General features: G+C 46.9%; 1 protein-coding gene across 1 annotated transcript in view; it reads right to left on the bottom strand.

Moving 5' to 3' along the window:
- Positions 1-16495, bottom strand: part of ERP44 (endoplasmic reticulum protein 44) — a 132379-nt gene extending 115884 nt beyond the window's left edge. The window contains exon 1 of the mRNA XM_077491802.1: positions 16318-16495. Within this exon, the coding sequence (XP_077347928.1) occupies positions 16318-16383 (66 nt within the window). The 5' untranslated portion in view covers positions 16384-16495. The remainder of the gene's footprint in view (positions 1-16317) is intronic.
- Positions 16496-17692: the final 1197 nt, after the last annotated feature.

Below are 17692 nucleotides of genomic sequence, written 5' to 3'. Positions count from 1 at the left end.
GACCCGAGTGTGGAACTTAGCATACGGTACTGCCTCGAGAGTGGCTACCCTGAGGAGAGGAGGAGTGGAGAGTCTGCAGATTTTCTTCCATAAAACAGACTCTTGCCCTTGAGGAGTCCAGAATCAACCCCAAGTACTCCAGGTCCTGGGTCGGGAGCAACACTGACTTCTGGGGATTCAACATCCAGCCAAACTCCTGTAGGGTCTTAACGGTTATCTCCACATCCTCCCTCAGTTCTGCGGCTGAAGCTGCTCTCAGGAGGAGATCGTCCAGGTAACCCACGATCGCAATCCCTCATCTCAGCACCGCCAGAATCTGGGATAGCACCTTGGTGAAGACCCTTGACGCCATCACCAGGTCAAAGGGAAGAGCTACAAACTGATAGTGCATGTCCCCCACCGCAAATCACAGGAACCTCTGGTGCCGGACGCATATGGGGACATGCAAGAATGCGTCCTTTATGTCCAATGATGCCAGGAAATCCCCCCTGATGAAGTGCCGCCACCACGGAACGAACAGATTCCATCCTGAACCCCCACAAACAATTGAGGGCCTTGAGATCCAGGACCGGACAGACCCCTTCTTTCTTCGGAACTACAAACAGATTGGAGTAGAAGCCCGGAAAACCTTTCCGAAGTCGGTACAGGCATTATCACCCCCTGTAGTAGCAAGTCCTGTATCGCCCCAAATAGGACCTCCCGCCAAAACGGGAGAAGATGAAGATTGGAGGAAAAAAACCTGTCTGGCAGACAAGAAACTATGTTGTAGCCTGACAAAACCAGTTTACAGACCCACTGGTCGGAAAGAAGCAAAGCCCACTGGTCTGTGAATTTCCAAAGGCGACCCCCCACCCGTGAGCCAGGCGGGGGTGAACTTTCATGTGGCAGCGGATTTGACCGTGGCCTTGTCATGCCAGGGACACCTTCGTCCCTCTGAGTGAACCTTGCCGGGGAGAAGGAGGAGAAGGAGGAGAAGGAGGAGAAGGAGGAGAAGGAGGAGAAGGAGGAGAAGGAGGAGAAGGAGGAGAAGGAGGAGAAGGAGGAGAAGGAGGAGAAGGAGGAGAAGGAGGAGAAGGAGGAGAAGAAGGAGGAGAAGGAGGAGAAGGAGGAGAAGGAGGAGAAGGAGGAGAAGGAGGAGAAGGAGGAGAAGAAGAAGGAGAAGAAGGAGAAGGCCCTTGCCTATGGACGGGGCTCCTTACCCTTTCTGGACTGTGGGAGAGAAGTACTCTTCCCCCCCCCCCCCCAGTAATGTCCTTAATGTCATCCAGAGAGGCACCAAATGGCCTCCCACCTTGGAAGGGCAACTCCGCCAGGGCATTCTTAGGATGTCTGGTCCGCGACCAACACTTGAGCCAAACCAGCCATCGCAGAACCACAGCGGACACGAGGCCCTTGAAAGCAACGGGCCTGTATTTGGGGCTGCATCACAAATGCACTTAAGCCCGTGCACCAACTGGTCTGCCAGTTCCAGACAGACTGGGGAAACCTGCTCATTCCCAAACTTGTGGTGTAACAACTTAGCCCATTCAGTAAGTGTTTATGACACCAGAGCCATGGCTAACACCGGGCGATGGAGGCGATGCCCATTTCTTTAAGAAACTCTCCTCAAAAGGGGTAATGCACCGCAAAATGCCTCGGGACTGAAAACGGAACACTGCGGGCGTTCCCAACCTTTGTAAATAAACTTATCAAAATAAGTCAGGTAAGGAAACGCCTTAGTGGTGCGGACCAGCTTGTGGGACCCAAAAGGGACCAACACCTCTATCTTTAAAAAGGTATCCCGCACCGCCGTGATAAGTGCCCCTACTAGCGCTTTTTCCTGCGCTGAAACTGACTAGGAAGTTTCCTTCTCACTGTCCGAAAGGTTATGGCCCACAACATCTGAACCTTCAGGAGGGGTGTCTGGGGGAGAGGTATCAGCTTCAGACGCCATGCCTGACCCACTTTCACCTATCACTACGCGGGACCCCAAGCCAAGAGACAGAAACACCCCCCCCCCAAAAAAAAAGTGGAAAGTGACATCACCCATAAACTTACTATGGGGCTTCCACTGTTGCAAAGCCACGGCTGACAACTGCAGGCGCCTGCAGAAAAGGTAGTATAGCAATTTTTCTTCACAGGGCTAGAGAGGTTAATGTTAGAATGCTGGTGGCTATAGATGCAGGGATTTTAGTTTTAGCATGAACTTCCACTTTAAAATATGACCCACCTCTTCCCGTCAAGGCCACACTCTTTCCTGTTTAATCACTTCGATACCTTAGGGCGTCATATGACATCCTTGACTTTGTGAGGGGATATCTGAATGATGCCTGTAGCTACGTAAACAAAGCCGCGATCTTGGCTGTCAACATGAGATCTGTGAATTTTTTTTCACGATTTCATGCTTTCCAGCCTGGAAGAGATGTAGGGTCTTATTGACCCCGCATCTCTCCATAAAGAGGTCACAATAGATTCTTATTATAAGGGATGTTTACATCTCTTGCAATAGGAATAAAAGCGATCAGAGAAAAAAAAAAAAAAAAAAAAAAACACTCCTGTCCCAGGTAGCTCGCGTTCAGAAGCGAACGCACATGTAAGTCCCACCCACATATGTAAACACCATGTGAGGTATTGCCGCGCGCGTTAGAGCATGTGCAACAATTCTAGTATTAGACCTCCTTTCTAACTCTAAACTGGTAACCTGTAAAAAATTTCGCCTATGGAGATTTTTAAATACCGAATTTTGGCTCCATTCCATGAGCGTGTACAATTTTAAAGCGTGACGTGTTAGGTATCCATTTACTCAGCATAACATCTTACACATTATACACATAATCATAAAAAAAATTTAAAAAAAAAAGGGCTAACTTTACCGTTTTAATTCATGAAATCGTTTTTCCCCCCCCAAAGAGCGTTTTTTTTTTAAATATTGCACAAATACCATGCAAGATAAAAAGTTGCAATGACCTCCATTTTATTCCCTAGGGCGTCTGCCAAACAAAAAAACACATATATAATGCTGGGGGGTACTGAGCAATTTTCTAGAAAAAAAAAAAAATATATACAAATTTGCTTTCACAATGAGTCGCCTCACAGGTGCTATAGAGCCTGTAAAGAGCCTCTCCTCTCACTCCAGTGTGAAAGCAGGCTAGACGGTAAAAAAAATAAAAAAAAAATCTAATCTAATAATCTTAGTAGCACTGTAGGGGCCGTTTATCCACTTGACCAATGGGCACTTAAATCCCCCTAATAACCAGACCAATTTTCAGCTTTCGGTGCTCTCATATTTTGAATGACAATTAGTCATACAACACTGTATCTATATGACATTTCTTGTCCTCTCTCTCTCTCTCTCGCCCCCCCCCCCCCCCACACACACAAAGAGCTTTCTTTTGGTGGTATTTAATCACCACTGGGTTTTTTTTCCTGTTGTTTTGTTAATAGCACTTTACAAAATTTTTGGTCTTTTAAGTGCTATTAAAAAAAAAAAAAAAAAAAAAAAAAAAAAATAGAATTTGTTTGTTAGAAAATTTAGCAAATTAGTAATTTTTCTTCATAAATTTTGGCCAAAATTTATACTACATATTTTTGGTAAAAATAATATACACCAACTTGTACTTATTTGGTCTGTGTGAAAGTTATAGAGTCCACAAGCTATGGTGCCAAGATCTGAAAATTGATCACAACTGAAGTACTGACGGCCCATCTCCTTTCTTGAGACCCCAACATGCCAGAAAAGTACAAATACCCCCCAAATGACCCCTTTTTGGAAAAAAGACATTCCAATGTTTTTTTTTTTTATTATTATTTCAATCCATTTTTATTGGTTTACCAAATACATGTATACATCACACACACACACACACACACACACACACACACTTATCCACAATATTATAAAAAGCCATAAATCCCTTTTGTGGTCATATCCTTAACTTGGCCTCAACTTCCTCCCCTCCCGCTCCCCCCAAATGTACACCACGAGTACCAATTTTTCCCAGTCGAGTTTCTACTCCACTGGATGGGAGAGATGGAACAGAGCGCTGGCGAAGCTGGGGGGGGGGGGCGGGAGTCCTCAACTCGTCCGTCTGATATACCCAAATATGCAGTCCACTAGTTCCTAGAGGGGGGGGGGGGGGTTCCTTCCTCTCCCTCCGCCCCTCCCCCCCTCAACTTACCAGGAGTTAATGGGGTGGTAACACAAGCTACCCCTCCGGCATTCCCTAACAACGAACAGCCCATCTCATTCAGCCAATGGCTCCATAGGTCCTCAAATTTCTTTAAGTTATTTTGCTTAATATACCACACCCTCTCACACCAGATCATAGAGCTAATGGCTGTAATCCATTCTACCGAGGAGGGGGGGTATTTTAGACTACCAGTTCAACGCTATTAATCGCCTAGCCTGGTATAGACATCTTAACACTGCTATTTATTGGGGTTTGAATCCTGACCTCCTTGAAACTTCCCAGAAGACAAAGCTTTGCCTCTGGCTTCAATATAGTACCAAAGGTTCCATTTATCCTCAACTATTTCCACCCAGTATCTGAACAGTTTTGGGCATTCCCATACCATATGTAGCAAATCCCCTGGTGCTCCACAACTAGGGCATTCATGTTTAGGTATCACTCCAAATTTACACATTCTTTGGGGAGTGTAATAAACTCTATACATAAAATATAAATGGGACACTCTTTGTGAGGGGGATATTGAGACCAGGCTCCCTTGTGCTAGAATCTTCCCCCATTGTTCCTGGGTTATTGCCCCTAAGTCTCTGGTCCATCTTATTCTTCTCTTATCGGGTCCTTTACCGCTTAGATTATTATCTCCAAACTTGGTATATATTTTAGAGATCAAGCCTTTCCCTGACCTACGTTCGACTATTTCCTGAAGTAGCAGGGTTTTCGCTCTTTCGGCAGTTAAAGACTTGAATTGAGCCTGGATTCCATACCTAATCTGTAAGTATTTTAAGAAATCCCTGCTTGAGATGTTAAAATTCTTGTCTGAAGGCTTAAAATGGCTTCATAAGATTGCCATCGTATAATTGGGTCAGCCTTCTAATTCCCTGGATTTCCCATTCGAGGTCGGTTTGCTATTTCATCCAAGTTCTTGTACCACAGTGGGGTATACTCAGTCACACCGATATATCCCATCAGCGATTTTGTTACCTGACACACTTTGCTCATTAAGTCAATGGAGGGACACCTATGGGCGAAAGAGTTAGCCTCAAATACCTCAACTAGTAGGTTATGGGGTGCTCCTTCGATCGCCATTCTATTGCTGGCGGGCTCGCTCCCCAGGATCCCATCCCCTACCATATGCTGGAGTTGAGCTCATAAAATATAATCTCGGGTGTGGAATAGCCACTCCTCCCCTCCTGGCGGGAAGCTGCAATGTTTGCAAGCCAATCATTGCTTGGCATTTCTTCCAAGTTAAGCTATGGTGCCAATATCTTAAAATTGATCACAGTACTGACAGCCTATTTCTTGAGAGCCTAACATGCCAGAAAAGTACAAATACCCCCCCCCCCCCAAATGACCCCTTTTTTGGAAAGAAGACATTCCAAGGTATTTAGTAAGAGGCATGGTGAGTTTTTTGAAGTGGTCTTTTCCCACAATTCTTTGCAAAAAAATGTTTCCCCCTTTCTCTCTCCCCCCCCCCCCAAAATTGTCATATTAGCAGATTATCACACACACACACAAATTACACCCCAATACACATTTTGCTATTACTCCTGAGTATGGCGATACCACGTATGAGACTTTAACACAGCGTGGCCACATACAGAGGCCCAACATGCAGGGAGCACCTTCAGGCGTTTTGGAGCACCCAGGCCAATTCTGACATTTCTCTCCTACATGTAAAAAAAAAAAAAAAAAAAAAATAATATTACATAGAACCCCAAAACATTATATGTTTTTTTTTTTTTTTTTTTTTTAGCAAAGACCATAGAGTATACAATGGCGGGTGTTGCAACTTTATCTCGCACAGCAATTTTTCAAACGCTTTTTTTATTTAACTTAAAAAAAAAAGTTAAGCACAAACCACCACACAGTTAAGTTAGCCCAATGTTTTTGCATAATGTGAAGGATGAAGTTACGCTGAGTAAACAGATACCAACATGTCACCCTTCAAATTTTTTATTTTTTTTTAATTGTTCATTTTACTTTAAAATTTTAGTTCGACACTTTTTTCCCCAAAAATATAATTTTTTGATCACCTTTATTCCTATTACAAGGAATGGGAGAGGGATCAGCCGATGCACTGACGTCTACCTTGTAGAACTTGGTAAACGCGTGGATAGACGACCAGGTCGCCACTTTACACGCCTGAGTGACAAACGCTTGGTGTCAGAAGGCCCAAGACGTTCCGATTGCCTTTGTGGAGTGGGCCGTGACTGGAACGGGGGGCACCGGCCCCGTCAAGGCGCAGACTTGTACTACAATCTGTTAGATCCACCTGGCCGACAAGACCGCCATGCCTTTCTTTGGACCAGCCACCGAAACAAACAGTGAGTGACTTCCGAAAAGGAGCCGTGGCAGACAATACACCTTTAGAGCCCGAACCACATCCAGAGCGTGAAGGGCCACCTCCTTAGGGTGCTTCGGCTTAGGACACAAAGATGGTAATACAATGTCCTCGTTGATATGAAAAGCCGAGACCCCTTTTCGGTAGAAAAGACGGTTGCGGACGAAACACCACCTTATCCTTGTGGATAACCATAGGGTGAATTGCAAGACAAGGCCGCCAGTTCCGAAAACTGCCTGGCCGATGTGAAGGCCACCACTAGGAAGACCACTTTCTGGGAAAGTCAACAGAGGAATCTCCCCGATATTTTCAAATGGCTGTTTTTTTTTTTTAAGCGCCAACACCAGGCTCAAATCCCAAGGGGGTAACGGTGGACGCACCGGAGGGACTACATGTCGTACCCCCTTAACGAAGGTACTCACTATGGAGTAGGATGTTGGGGGTGTCGCTGAAAAAAAAGATAGCCAAGGCTGATATTTGCCCTTTAATGGTGCTTAACGCCAATTTCTGGTCTACTTCTTGCTGAAGAAACAGCAGGATCCTGGATATAGAAAAGGAGCACGGATGCCATGCTCTCTCCTCACACATGGAGATGTAGGCCTTCCAGGTACAAATGGTATATCTTCCAAGAAAATTTCCATGCTCTCAACATAGTTGGGATCACCAAGTCCGACAGACCCCGGTTCCTCAACACCCGGCCTTCAATAACCATGCCGTTAAAGCCAGCGATGGTAAAGCAGGATGGCGAATTGGACCTCGAGACAGAAGGTCCTCTCAAAACGCCAGTCACCAGGGAGCATCTGCCACCAGGTCTGCGTACCAGGGATGCTGAGGCCAATCTGGGGCAACCAGTATCAGTAGGATCCCCTCGGCTTCCACTCTGCGAACCAGATGTGGTAATAGTTTCAGTGGAGGAAAGGCGTAGATCAGCTGGTACTGATCCCACGGATCTTTCATCCTGGACACGAATCTTGGCACCTTCCAATTAAGACGGGAGGCCAGCACTTCAGGCACAGTAACCTGAATATCTCCTGATGCAATGCCTATTCTCCTGGGTCCAGCATCTGTTGACTCAGTCCGCTTGCCAGTTCTCCACTCCTGGGATGTAAATGGCAGACAGGGCCGGTACGTGTCCGCTCACCGAAGTATGTGAGCGACCTCCCTTGCGGCGGCTGAGCTTCTTGTTCCACCTTGGTGATTGGCGTATGCCCACGCAGTGGCGTTGTCTGACTGGATCCTGATCAGACGCCCTTGCAGTCTCGTCGACCATGAGAAGAGGCACAGCCTGATTGCTCTCAATTCGAGCAGAGATTGGTCGACGGAAGAATCCAAGTTGCTGATCAGAGGCCCTGAGCCGACTGAACCCCATCACTCCAGCCCAGCCGGATAGACTGGTGTCCATAGTAATCACTGTCCATCTCAGAGGTAGGAATGATTTTCCTGACTGAATCACCGGGGACCTCAACCACCATATCAGTGAGTCTGACTGGCTCACCTGGATCTGTCGATCCAGGGACAACTGAGATTTGTCCCATTTTGTCAAAATCTCCTTCTGCAAGACTCTGGTGTGGAAATGGGCATATGGTACTGCCTCGAAGGAGGCTACCATGAGGCCCAGTACTCGCATGCAAAAGCGGAGCGACGACCACTTGCGGTTCATCAGCAGTTTTACCACGGATCTGAGAGTCTGAAGCTTGTCTGAAAGGAGAAACACTCTCGCTTCCATGGAGTCCAGCAGCAAGCCTAGGTACTCCAGACGCTGGGTCGGTACCGACTTCCTTTGGAGCCAATACCTTGGTAAAGACTTGGGGGCTAAAGCCAGACCGAAAGGAAGAGCCACAAACTGGTAATGGGCTTCCGACATCAAACCGCAGAGACTTGAGGCCAAAGGCATATGGTTATGTGCAGGTACGCATCCTGGATGTCTAAGAACGCCAGGGAGTTCCCTTGATGAAGTGCAGCGACTACTGAGCGAACTGATTCCATTCTGAACCTCTGCACTTTTACAAAGTGATTGAGGGCTTTTAGGTCTAAGATTGTGGTTCCCAAGAAGGAAGGGGTACGTCCAAACAGATTTGAGTAGAATCCCTGGAAGCGTTCCGATTCTGGAACCAGTACAATCACCCCGCGATTCAGCAAGTCCCTTACCGCCCCCAAGAGGGCCCCCCCGGCGAGCCAGGTATGCTGGAGGGGGAAGAATCTGTTTGGTGGCCAAGAGAGAAACTCTCTCGCAGGCCCATTGGTCGGATTACCGGGAGGACAACCGGGCTGCAAACTCCCAAAGGTGACCCCCCCACCTGAGACATGAGTGGGGGCAAACCTTCACATGGTAGCACTTTTATTTCGCAGGCTTATGGTTCCAGGGACATTTGACCGTCCGTGGACATTTTGTTGAAGCTCCAGGCGGACGAAAAAGCCGTTTGAGAGTGGAAAGAGGGCCCTTGCCTACAGCATGGCTCCCTAACATTCCTGGCCTGTGGGAGTAAGGTACTCTTACCACCAGTGGCACTTTTAATAATGTCATCCAAAGAGGCTCCAAAGAGCCGGTCGCCAAGGAAGGGAAGATCCGTCAGGGCTTTTTTTGGATGCTTGGTCAGCAGACCAGCATTTTAGCCAAATCAGGCGCCTCAGCACCACAGCTGACACTGAAGCCCTGGATAACAGAGGGAGAGTATCTAGGGCCACGTCACAGACATATTTAAGGCCTTGCACTAGTTGGTCTGCTAGTTCCACGCAGACAGGAGAAGACTGTTGCTCTCCCAATTCGCGTTGCAAAAGTTTTGCCCACTCAGTGTCTGCGACACCAGCGCGAATGCCAGTACTGCTCGCACGGCGGACCCCACAACCGTAAACAGGGAACAAGCCACTGCCTCGGCCTTCCTGTGCGTGGGATCCTTGAATGCAGGAGTCCCCTCAACCGGGATCATGGTTACTTTATTTAACCTGGATACTGGGGGGGTCCACGGCCGGCGGAGCTGACACCCTTTTGAGGAGAGCCTTCTCAAAAAATTAACGCACCGCCATGTATATGGGGACCAAAAAGGTCCATTGCAGGTGACCCCATTCCTTGTAAATGAACTTGTCAAAATAAGTCAGATACGGGAACACCTTAGGTGAATGTGCTGGCTTGCGGGGCCCAAGAGAGACTGGTACATCAGCAGAGGGATCCGCTGGCTCCAGAATCTTCAGGGTATCAAGCACAGCTGTGATAAGTGCTCCAACATGCACCTTGTCACGCCCGGACTCATCCTCACTGTCCAAACGGTCCTGGTCAGCGTCATCTGACAAGACAGAGCAGGAGTCACCAGCCTTAGCAGGACCTGAGTCTGCATCAGAGCTCTCCCCAGAGGATGGGGGGGGGGGCGGCAGGGGCCTCTTTAATGCACCTTTCTTCCCACGCACCGCCTCCATCTTAGCAAAGAAAGAAATGAGGACTGCCGCCAGGGTGTCCATGGGCACTGCACAGTCCACAGGTGACCCGGTTGCAATCGCCTGGATTTCAGGGGAAGAAAACACCAGTTTCTAAAGCCATGCTGACCCTACCCTGTCTGCCACCCTAAGGGGGAATTAGGACAGTGACAGTCCCACCCTCCTTGCTGCTGCTGGCTGAGGGGCTGTTTTCCACTGGACTCACCACCCTGAGGAGTTCTGCGCTGTCCACAAATAGTGCCTGCTGTCCCTGAGTGCTCCCAAGTGCAGAGGAAACAAAAGCTGTGTCGGTGGCAGCCGCCGGAATGAGTGCTGAAACGTTCCAGAAATGTGCTTAGGCTTCAATAAAATGGCTGCCCAGCGTCCAGTGCACAGACAGGAAACACAGGGAAAATGACTGTGAGAGCACATGAGCCATGCTGCTACTAAAGAACACAAAAAAAAAAAAAAAAAAAAAAAAAGTGTTCAGGCTTCCAGAAAATGGCCATCAGTGTCCTGAATAGGAGATCACTTGGAAAATGGCCGCTGAAGCCCAGGAAGGCATGCTGCCCTCGCTCACACCTAAAATGGCCGCCAGCAGCTCCATGAGGTACAGAAAGAAAAACGATGGCAGAGACACAGCGCCGCACCAGACAACAGCAGACCCTCACAGGCACCTTACAGGGGCATAAAAAAAAAAAAAAAAAAAAAAAAAACAGGACACCGCTAGTCAGCCAGCCCCACCCCATCCCAGGTGAGAGCCCACAGAGATCCCCGGTATATGCACACATACACATGAAGCATCCCCCCGTGGGGGGGGGGGGGGAGGTTAGGGACAGGTGAGAGAAGAGAGGGAGGCGAGGGACCCCCGAATTGACCTCCCAGGGAATGCCCAGCTGCTCAGTCCCACCAAGGCAGGGAGAGCTGCACTTACCAGTCCTGAAGAGCTGGGACACATTCCATTGCGGAACTACTCACTGATCAGTACAGGGTAGCTGCTGGCTCAGCATACTGTGACGCGAACATCAGTAGCCTGGTCATATGTATGCACCAGTGCATAAAAGCTCACGACCACCTCTGGAGCTGAGGTATCATCATGGCCTGCCGAGCGCGTAGCTGCGGCCTGCACGCGCTCGATGGCCGGACTGGGGAGACAAGGATAAGGGTATCCAACCCGTCACCCAGCCGGCTGTTGATAGCAGATCACAGGATCATTAATCTTGTGCAAAAAGCCAAGATAGATAGATATATAGAGATATATATATATATATCTATATATATATATATATATATATATATATATATATATATTAAAAAAAAAAAAGCACAGACCGATGGGCCCGCAGGGTTCCTAGGTCCTTCTTCACTAGACAAAAAATAAATAAAAATGAGGTCTGTTTGAGGTATCAAAGTGTGCTTGACCTGGAAATGGAACACCATACTTATCAGAAATATAAACAAATCCACCAGGGAATGCCTCTGAAAAGATATGGAGAGTTACAAACAAGACAAAAAGGTGTACTTTTATCCCCCATATACACTAGGGGTGCAACGGATCGTCACCGATCAGTGATCTGAACGGGTCACCCCGCTCGGATGGGCACATGCCACGATCTCGGCCTTAGGAAAGGCCGCGGCTTCGGCCTAGCTCTGAAGCTGCGGCCATCTTTCTACACCTAGGCCATTTACACTAGGATAGCTCCGTCAAATGACGGAGCAATCACTTGTAAACAAACCGGCGTCATATAATGACGCCAGTTCCTCCCTCCCCTCTCTGTACAGTGGAGGGGAAAGATCAGTGACAGCAGTGTGGACTGCATCTGTAGTGCCCACACGCTGCTCTGTGACAGCCATACCCTGCAATACCCAGCCAATATTACAGTGGGCGAGATGACGAGGATATTACAGTGGGGACTATATGGTGGTGGAATTTTCACAGGTTTTTGCAAATTCAATTATTTGCTGATCTGAAAAATGATCCGATCCGTGACTCTGATCCAAGGAACGATCCGTGAGTTTTTTGATCCGTTGCACCCCTAATATACACCAATACCTCCACTGATATTTTTGTTAAATAAATGTATAGGATTTTTATTTAAAACGTGTCACTTATCTATAGGTACCTTTCTGAAAGAAGATCTAATGTTTGCCTGTTCAATATTGTAATTGGGTACACTTATTTTCATTACTATACATTTCCCACCCTCTATGACCTAATAATGTTATACATATACAGGCGGTCCCCGGGTCACAAACAAGATAGGGTCTGTAGGATTCCTCTGAAGTTGAATCTGTAAATAAAAAAGTAGGTGTGGCGCTGTTCTTCTATAATGAAAACATATACAATATAAAGTGACAAGTGCTATAAATAATATGAAACAATAATTGTAGTGCCTCTAAAACGTGATTAATTAAAACATTTATATTAATGCTGTTTTAATATGTTGATGCCAATGCAGTTGATCATAAAAAGTGCTATAAGGGGTTAAAATGCCTCCTAATGTGTTTAAGTGGTGCGTGTTAATAAAGTAGTGTAATATCTGTAATGTCACACTTAATTAACACTCACATTAAGCATAGAGCCCACACTTAAAACTTGTAAACTTCGTGCTGGTGCAAACCTATAGTAAAGTGATAAAAACTACAATGCCACGCTGTGTACAAAATTAGCATTCACGTTAACCATAGAGTCCACAATTAAAACGTATTTAAACTTCGTGCTATTATGTACCCGTGATAAAGTGATAGGTGCTGGTTATGCACAAATAAAACGGTTGTAACCCCTCCTCTTAAAAAGTGCTTGCAGTGCAGGTGACAAATCCGTGCTCTTATTCAGAATGCACTCACCGGATACTTCTTACCCCACCTGGGGTACCAAGCAGCCACAGTATTTGCCACTGTGTAGCACTCTGGGAGATAGGTCCATATTTGTGGTATTGGCGTTCCAAAAGCAGTCTTGGTCTGACAGACAGGAGTCTCAGTACAGGACAGGACACCACAGGGCAACTCGTCCAAACAAAAGGAACATCCACTCCGCTACATGAAGAGGTGGAGTGCAGCCCTGAATCTGTTTGTAACCCAGAACAGGAACATTTTTTAAGTGTAGCTCCAGCCAAAAAAACTATTTTTAAGCTTTTTGGATAGCATAGGGATGGGTTAAACCCCCATTAATGTTTGTTTTGCTGTCTGTGCACCTGTTCAGAAGATATCACCTCACTTTCTGTCCCAATGACAATTGGATTTTGAAAATTTTGGGTGGTTGTGGAAACAGGCCTTGGTGAGAGACACCTTTTTCCCCAAAAACTCCTTTGTTGTCTCCCTAAGTAGGAGTTGTTTGTAAGTCAGATGTTTATAACTAGGGGACCGGCTGTACTTAAGGCTTTATGTACACCAGACGTTTAACCTATTATGACAATTTTGTGGGGGGGGGGGGGGGGAATGACAACATCAAACACCTCACCATGCATCTTACTAAATACTTTGGAATGTGTACTTTCCAAAAGGGGGTTATTTGGGGGGTATTTGTACTGTCCTGGCTTGTTAGGGTCACAAGAAATGATAAGCCATCAGTACTTCAGATGTGATCAATTTTTTATGATTTGCACCAGTTTGTAGACTCTCTAACTTTCACAAAGACCAAATAATAACCACTAATTTGGGTTATTTTTATGTTTAGCAGCAAAAAAAAAAAAAAAAAAGAAGAAAAAAAAAGGGGGCCAAAGAATTGTGGGGGGGTATTACATGACTGAGTGCGAGAGCACTGAAAGCTGAAAATTGGTCTGGTCACAAGGAGGGTTTAACTGCCCAGTTGCCAAGTGGTTAAACAAACCTGTGTACACATAAGATAACATTGGATGTTCAGGGGCAGCTGAAAAAAAATAAATAAATAAATAAAAAGCCGCCAACTGCATCTGAACGTTTACCAGCAGCAGTGTACATGAGGCCTAAAAGTGTCACTCTATTCCAAAATTCTTGCCAAAGAAAGCAATGACTGTACAAAATCTTGGGTTATGCTTGCAAACAAACCAGGTGTACCTGTTTAGACTGAAGTGGCTAAACAGGTACAAGTGCTTTATCTTCAGTGTTTCTATCCAGAGGCTATACACGTAGAAATTCTTGAACAATTTCAGCCACCTTTTAATTGCAAAGCAACTGAAATAACGGAGGCAACCTACCAGCATATGTCAAAAAAAAAAAAAAAAAAAAGTTATGGAGGGGTTGAGCTGCTGCTGCAGGTATGAAATTCAAGAACCTAAAGATATCTGTACAAATCTGCAGCAGCCTCCCAAACCCTTCTATGTTGCTGCAGGTGCCTGCACTTTAGGCCTGCAGCAATTTAAAATGTTGTGGACTGTGGCTAGTATGACTTAGAAACCATTTCAAAAAGTTAAAAGAAATAGTGCAACTGGGATTTACTGTAGGAAACTCCACCCCCACCATTAGTGTTCAGTGGTCACATCCAACGCTGCTCCTCTACTGGCTAGATGACATCAGGCCTAGATTATGCTGGCACTATTGTACAGGGGGAATCACTCTTCCTGATAGTGCCCACTAATGTATTTTGCATAGAGCACAAGGCTCCACATTGCAGTGACAGAAGAAGAAGAAGAAGAAGAACAACAAGAACAAGAACAAGAAGACCACAGGCTACAGTTTAACCCTTTAGGCTAGGTTCACACTGAAGCGATGCGGGAACGCTGCAAATCCGCGGCGGGTTCCCGCATCGCATGCCTCCTGGCGGCAGTTCACACTGCGCTATGCGAACTGCTGGGAGTGTCAGTGAAACGTTAATGACACCCCCAGATCAGTTCGCATATCGCAGTGCGATCTGCAAACTCGCACAGGAATCGGATCGCATGGTGTGAACACCCACATAAATGTACATATCTTTACCACTGCTTGGCACAGCAGCCAGGCCCACGGCTGCCGGCCCAGCAGCTCTGTGATCAGGCTGAATTTCATTGGGCACTGGTAAAGCTGCATTTAAAGAGGAAGTAAACTCTGATGGGTTTACTTCCTCTTTCATTCCCTGCAAAGGCAAAGCATAATGGACTACTATGCATCGCATAGTAGCCCATTTAATGTCACTTACCTGACACAGGAGCCAGCGATGTCACCGCTGTCCCCTGTAGTCCGGCGCATCCATCTTTTCGGTGGGGTCTCACAGCTCCGCCGCTGTCATTCGGCGGAGCCGCGATGACGTCACTCCCCCGCATGCGCACGGGAGCGGACACGCGCGGCAGCTCCGTTGTTGGAAATGCCGCGCCCAGTGCGCCGCTGTCTACGGCGCATGCACCGTAGACAGCAGTGCCTGTCTTCGGGCAAATATCTCCTAAACCGTATAGGTTTAGGAGATATTTCTTGGACCTACAGGTAAGCCTTAATCTAGGCTTACCTGTAGGTCAAAGTAGTTTGTAAGGGTTTACAACCACTTTAATTTGCACTGATCAGGCTGCAATTAATTGGGGGGGGGGGGGGGGGGAGTGTAAAGTGTCACCTCCCTAAAATGAGTATTTGCAGGTTGGGATGTCTTCAGTTTTCTTTTCGGAAATAAAATCACGAGGAGTGCCATAATCAGGTTTAATATTGGTTCCTCGTTACACTTGGGAAGATATAATGATATGGTAATGCAACATACAAATCGCCAGGAATACCTTGTGCAGTATTCATTCTAGATTTGTATGTTGCTACTGTTTGTTATACGTAGTTCTTACATGACATTTTGTATATCCTTTACCCGTATCATTCTGATATTATGGAATATGTCACACGAAAAAATAAAATAAATCAGAAAAAGTTATCTTTACAATCACTTTAGCGTCTAGTGTACACACACACACACACACAGCAAATTACTGAGAAGCTCTGTGGACTGTGTAAAGAGGCCTGGTAGCGTACTGATCACATAAGTAACCAGGACAAGTGTAATAAGCCATCCCTAGGACAGCTCTGCAGCCACTATACCAGCCCCTCCTCTGCAAACTTCCGAGTGTAGAACCGGTGTTGCAGCTCTCACTTCCGGGTTATCAGCCAATCAACTGCAGACACAACACAGCACTCGAGCGAGCCGGAACGTGGTTGGAAGGTTGTGGGGGGAATGCCTGTAATGCAAATCCAGCGAGCCGGGCGATACAGAGAGCCCCACATAGGCCCGGCTACCTCCTGTGTAATATGCGGCTACCCCAGGCGTTCTCTGCCATGTACACAACCACAAGTAGACCGGAGAGATCAGTCCTGGTCTTCTGTATAATATATTCCCCCTCAATACTGTAGCCGGCATGCTTGGCAATATGAATGTTACCGGTGACCGCTATGCTCAGTCGATGAAATGACTCTACGTGTAGTGAACTATGCATTATATAATCATTACATTGAATGTATTGGTAGAAGAGGCGCACTCACCAGCAGGACTAGGACACAGGCTGGGTCGGTCAGTGGTAGAAAGATGGCGTGTTTCATGGTCGGCATGCCTCAGCTGCGGCACCTCTCACCTCACACCATAGAGCTCTGCAGGATAGCACTTCGCTAACACGGCCACTTCCTGAGCCAGCACTAGGATCTTGATGACGTCTGAGTCACATGACTGGGCTCACTGGTGACATCACCGTCACTTATGACCGCCCAGTTTGAAGACCCAGTCAGAGCGGGAGGACAGGTCTGAAATCCGAGTCATTACTCAACTGTGTGGTGGAATGTCTCTCTTTATTAAAGGGGAAGTAAATTGCCTTTACCGACTTACCTATAGGTAAGCCTATAATAAGGCTTACTTATAGGTAGTGTAAATATCACCTAAATGTGCAAGTTTAGGTGATATTTACATTACATGCAGTCAGTGAAACCACTGGTGCATGCGATCTGAAGGAACGGCCACCTGTGCCATTCCTTCCAAGCCCTGTGCCGTAAATGGCGGGTCCCACATGTATGTGCAGAAGTGTAGACTTCTGGAGCTGGAGCCTGCGAACCTGGAAGGAAGACAGGTGAAGATGGAAGCAGCTGCCATCGCTGTGCAGGGACAGCTTTGTTTTAAAGGGTAACATCACCTTTACAGAAAAATCTGTAAGGTGAACTTACACAGTACCCCCCAGTCCTGCTGACCTGAAGCGCAGCGATCTCCCATTCTGAGCCCTATAATAGCCACCTCACGGCCCCAGGGCTTAGAAATCCCCAGAGCTTAAAGGGGTTGTAAACCCTCTTTTTTTTAAAATAACAAACATGTCATACTTACCTCCATTGTGCAGTTCCTTTTGCACAGTGTCCCCGATCCTAAACCTCTGGGGTCCCCTGGCGGTGCTGGTGGCTCCTCCCTGCATCAAGTGTCCACGTTGGAGAAGGCTCTCCTAAGGTGGACACCCATCCTCCAGAGTCCTGCATTGTGTACATTCACACAGAATGCAGGACTCGGCCCTGACGTCCCCGTCAGTGGGATTTGATTGACAGCAGGGGGAGCCAATGGCTGCCCTGCTATCAATCTATCCAATCAAGAGCCGAGACAACAGGCAGAGAGATAGAGCGCATTTCTGCCAAGGGAACAAACGGTCTCAGGTGAGTAAAACGGGGGGGCTAGGGGGCCAGTCAGTGTCAGAAGTTTTTTCGCCCTAATGCATAGGATGCATTAAGGTGAAAAAACATGAGGGTTTACTACCCCTTTAATCTCCAAAACATGCCTCGTCCGGAGGGACGTTTAGGAGCATTCTATTTGGCCGGCGCCTACCAATTAGAACCCTTGTAGCCTGTCCTTTCAGCGGGGAGCGTGAATGCCAAGGGGATTTCTAAACCC

The sequence above is a fragment of the Lithobates pipiens genome, unplaced genomic scaffold (assembly GCF_037356315.1).
Source record: "Lithobates pipiens isolate NorthernLeopardFrog02 unplaced genomic scaffold, aLitPip1_a1.2 Scaffold_19, whole genome shotgun sequence".
NCBI classification, from domain to species: Eukaryota; Metazoa; Chordata; class Amphibia; order Anura; family Ranidae; genus Lithobates; species Lithobates pipiens.
Note: the sequence above shows the minus strand (reverse complement) of the source record. Positions and strands in the feature narration are given on the sequence as shown.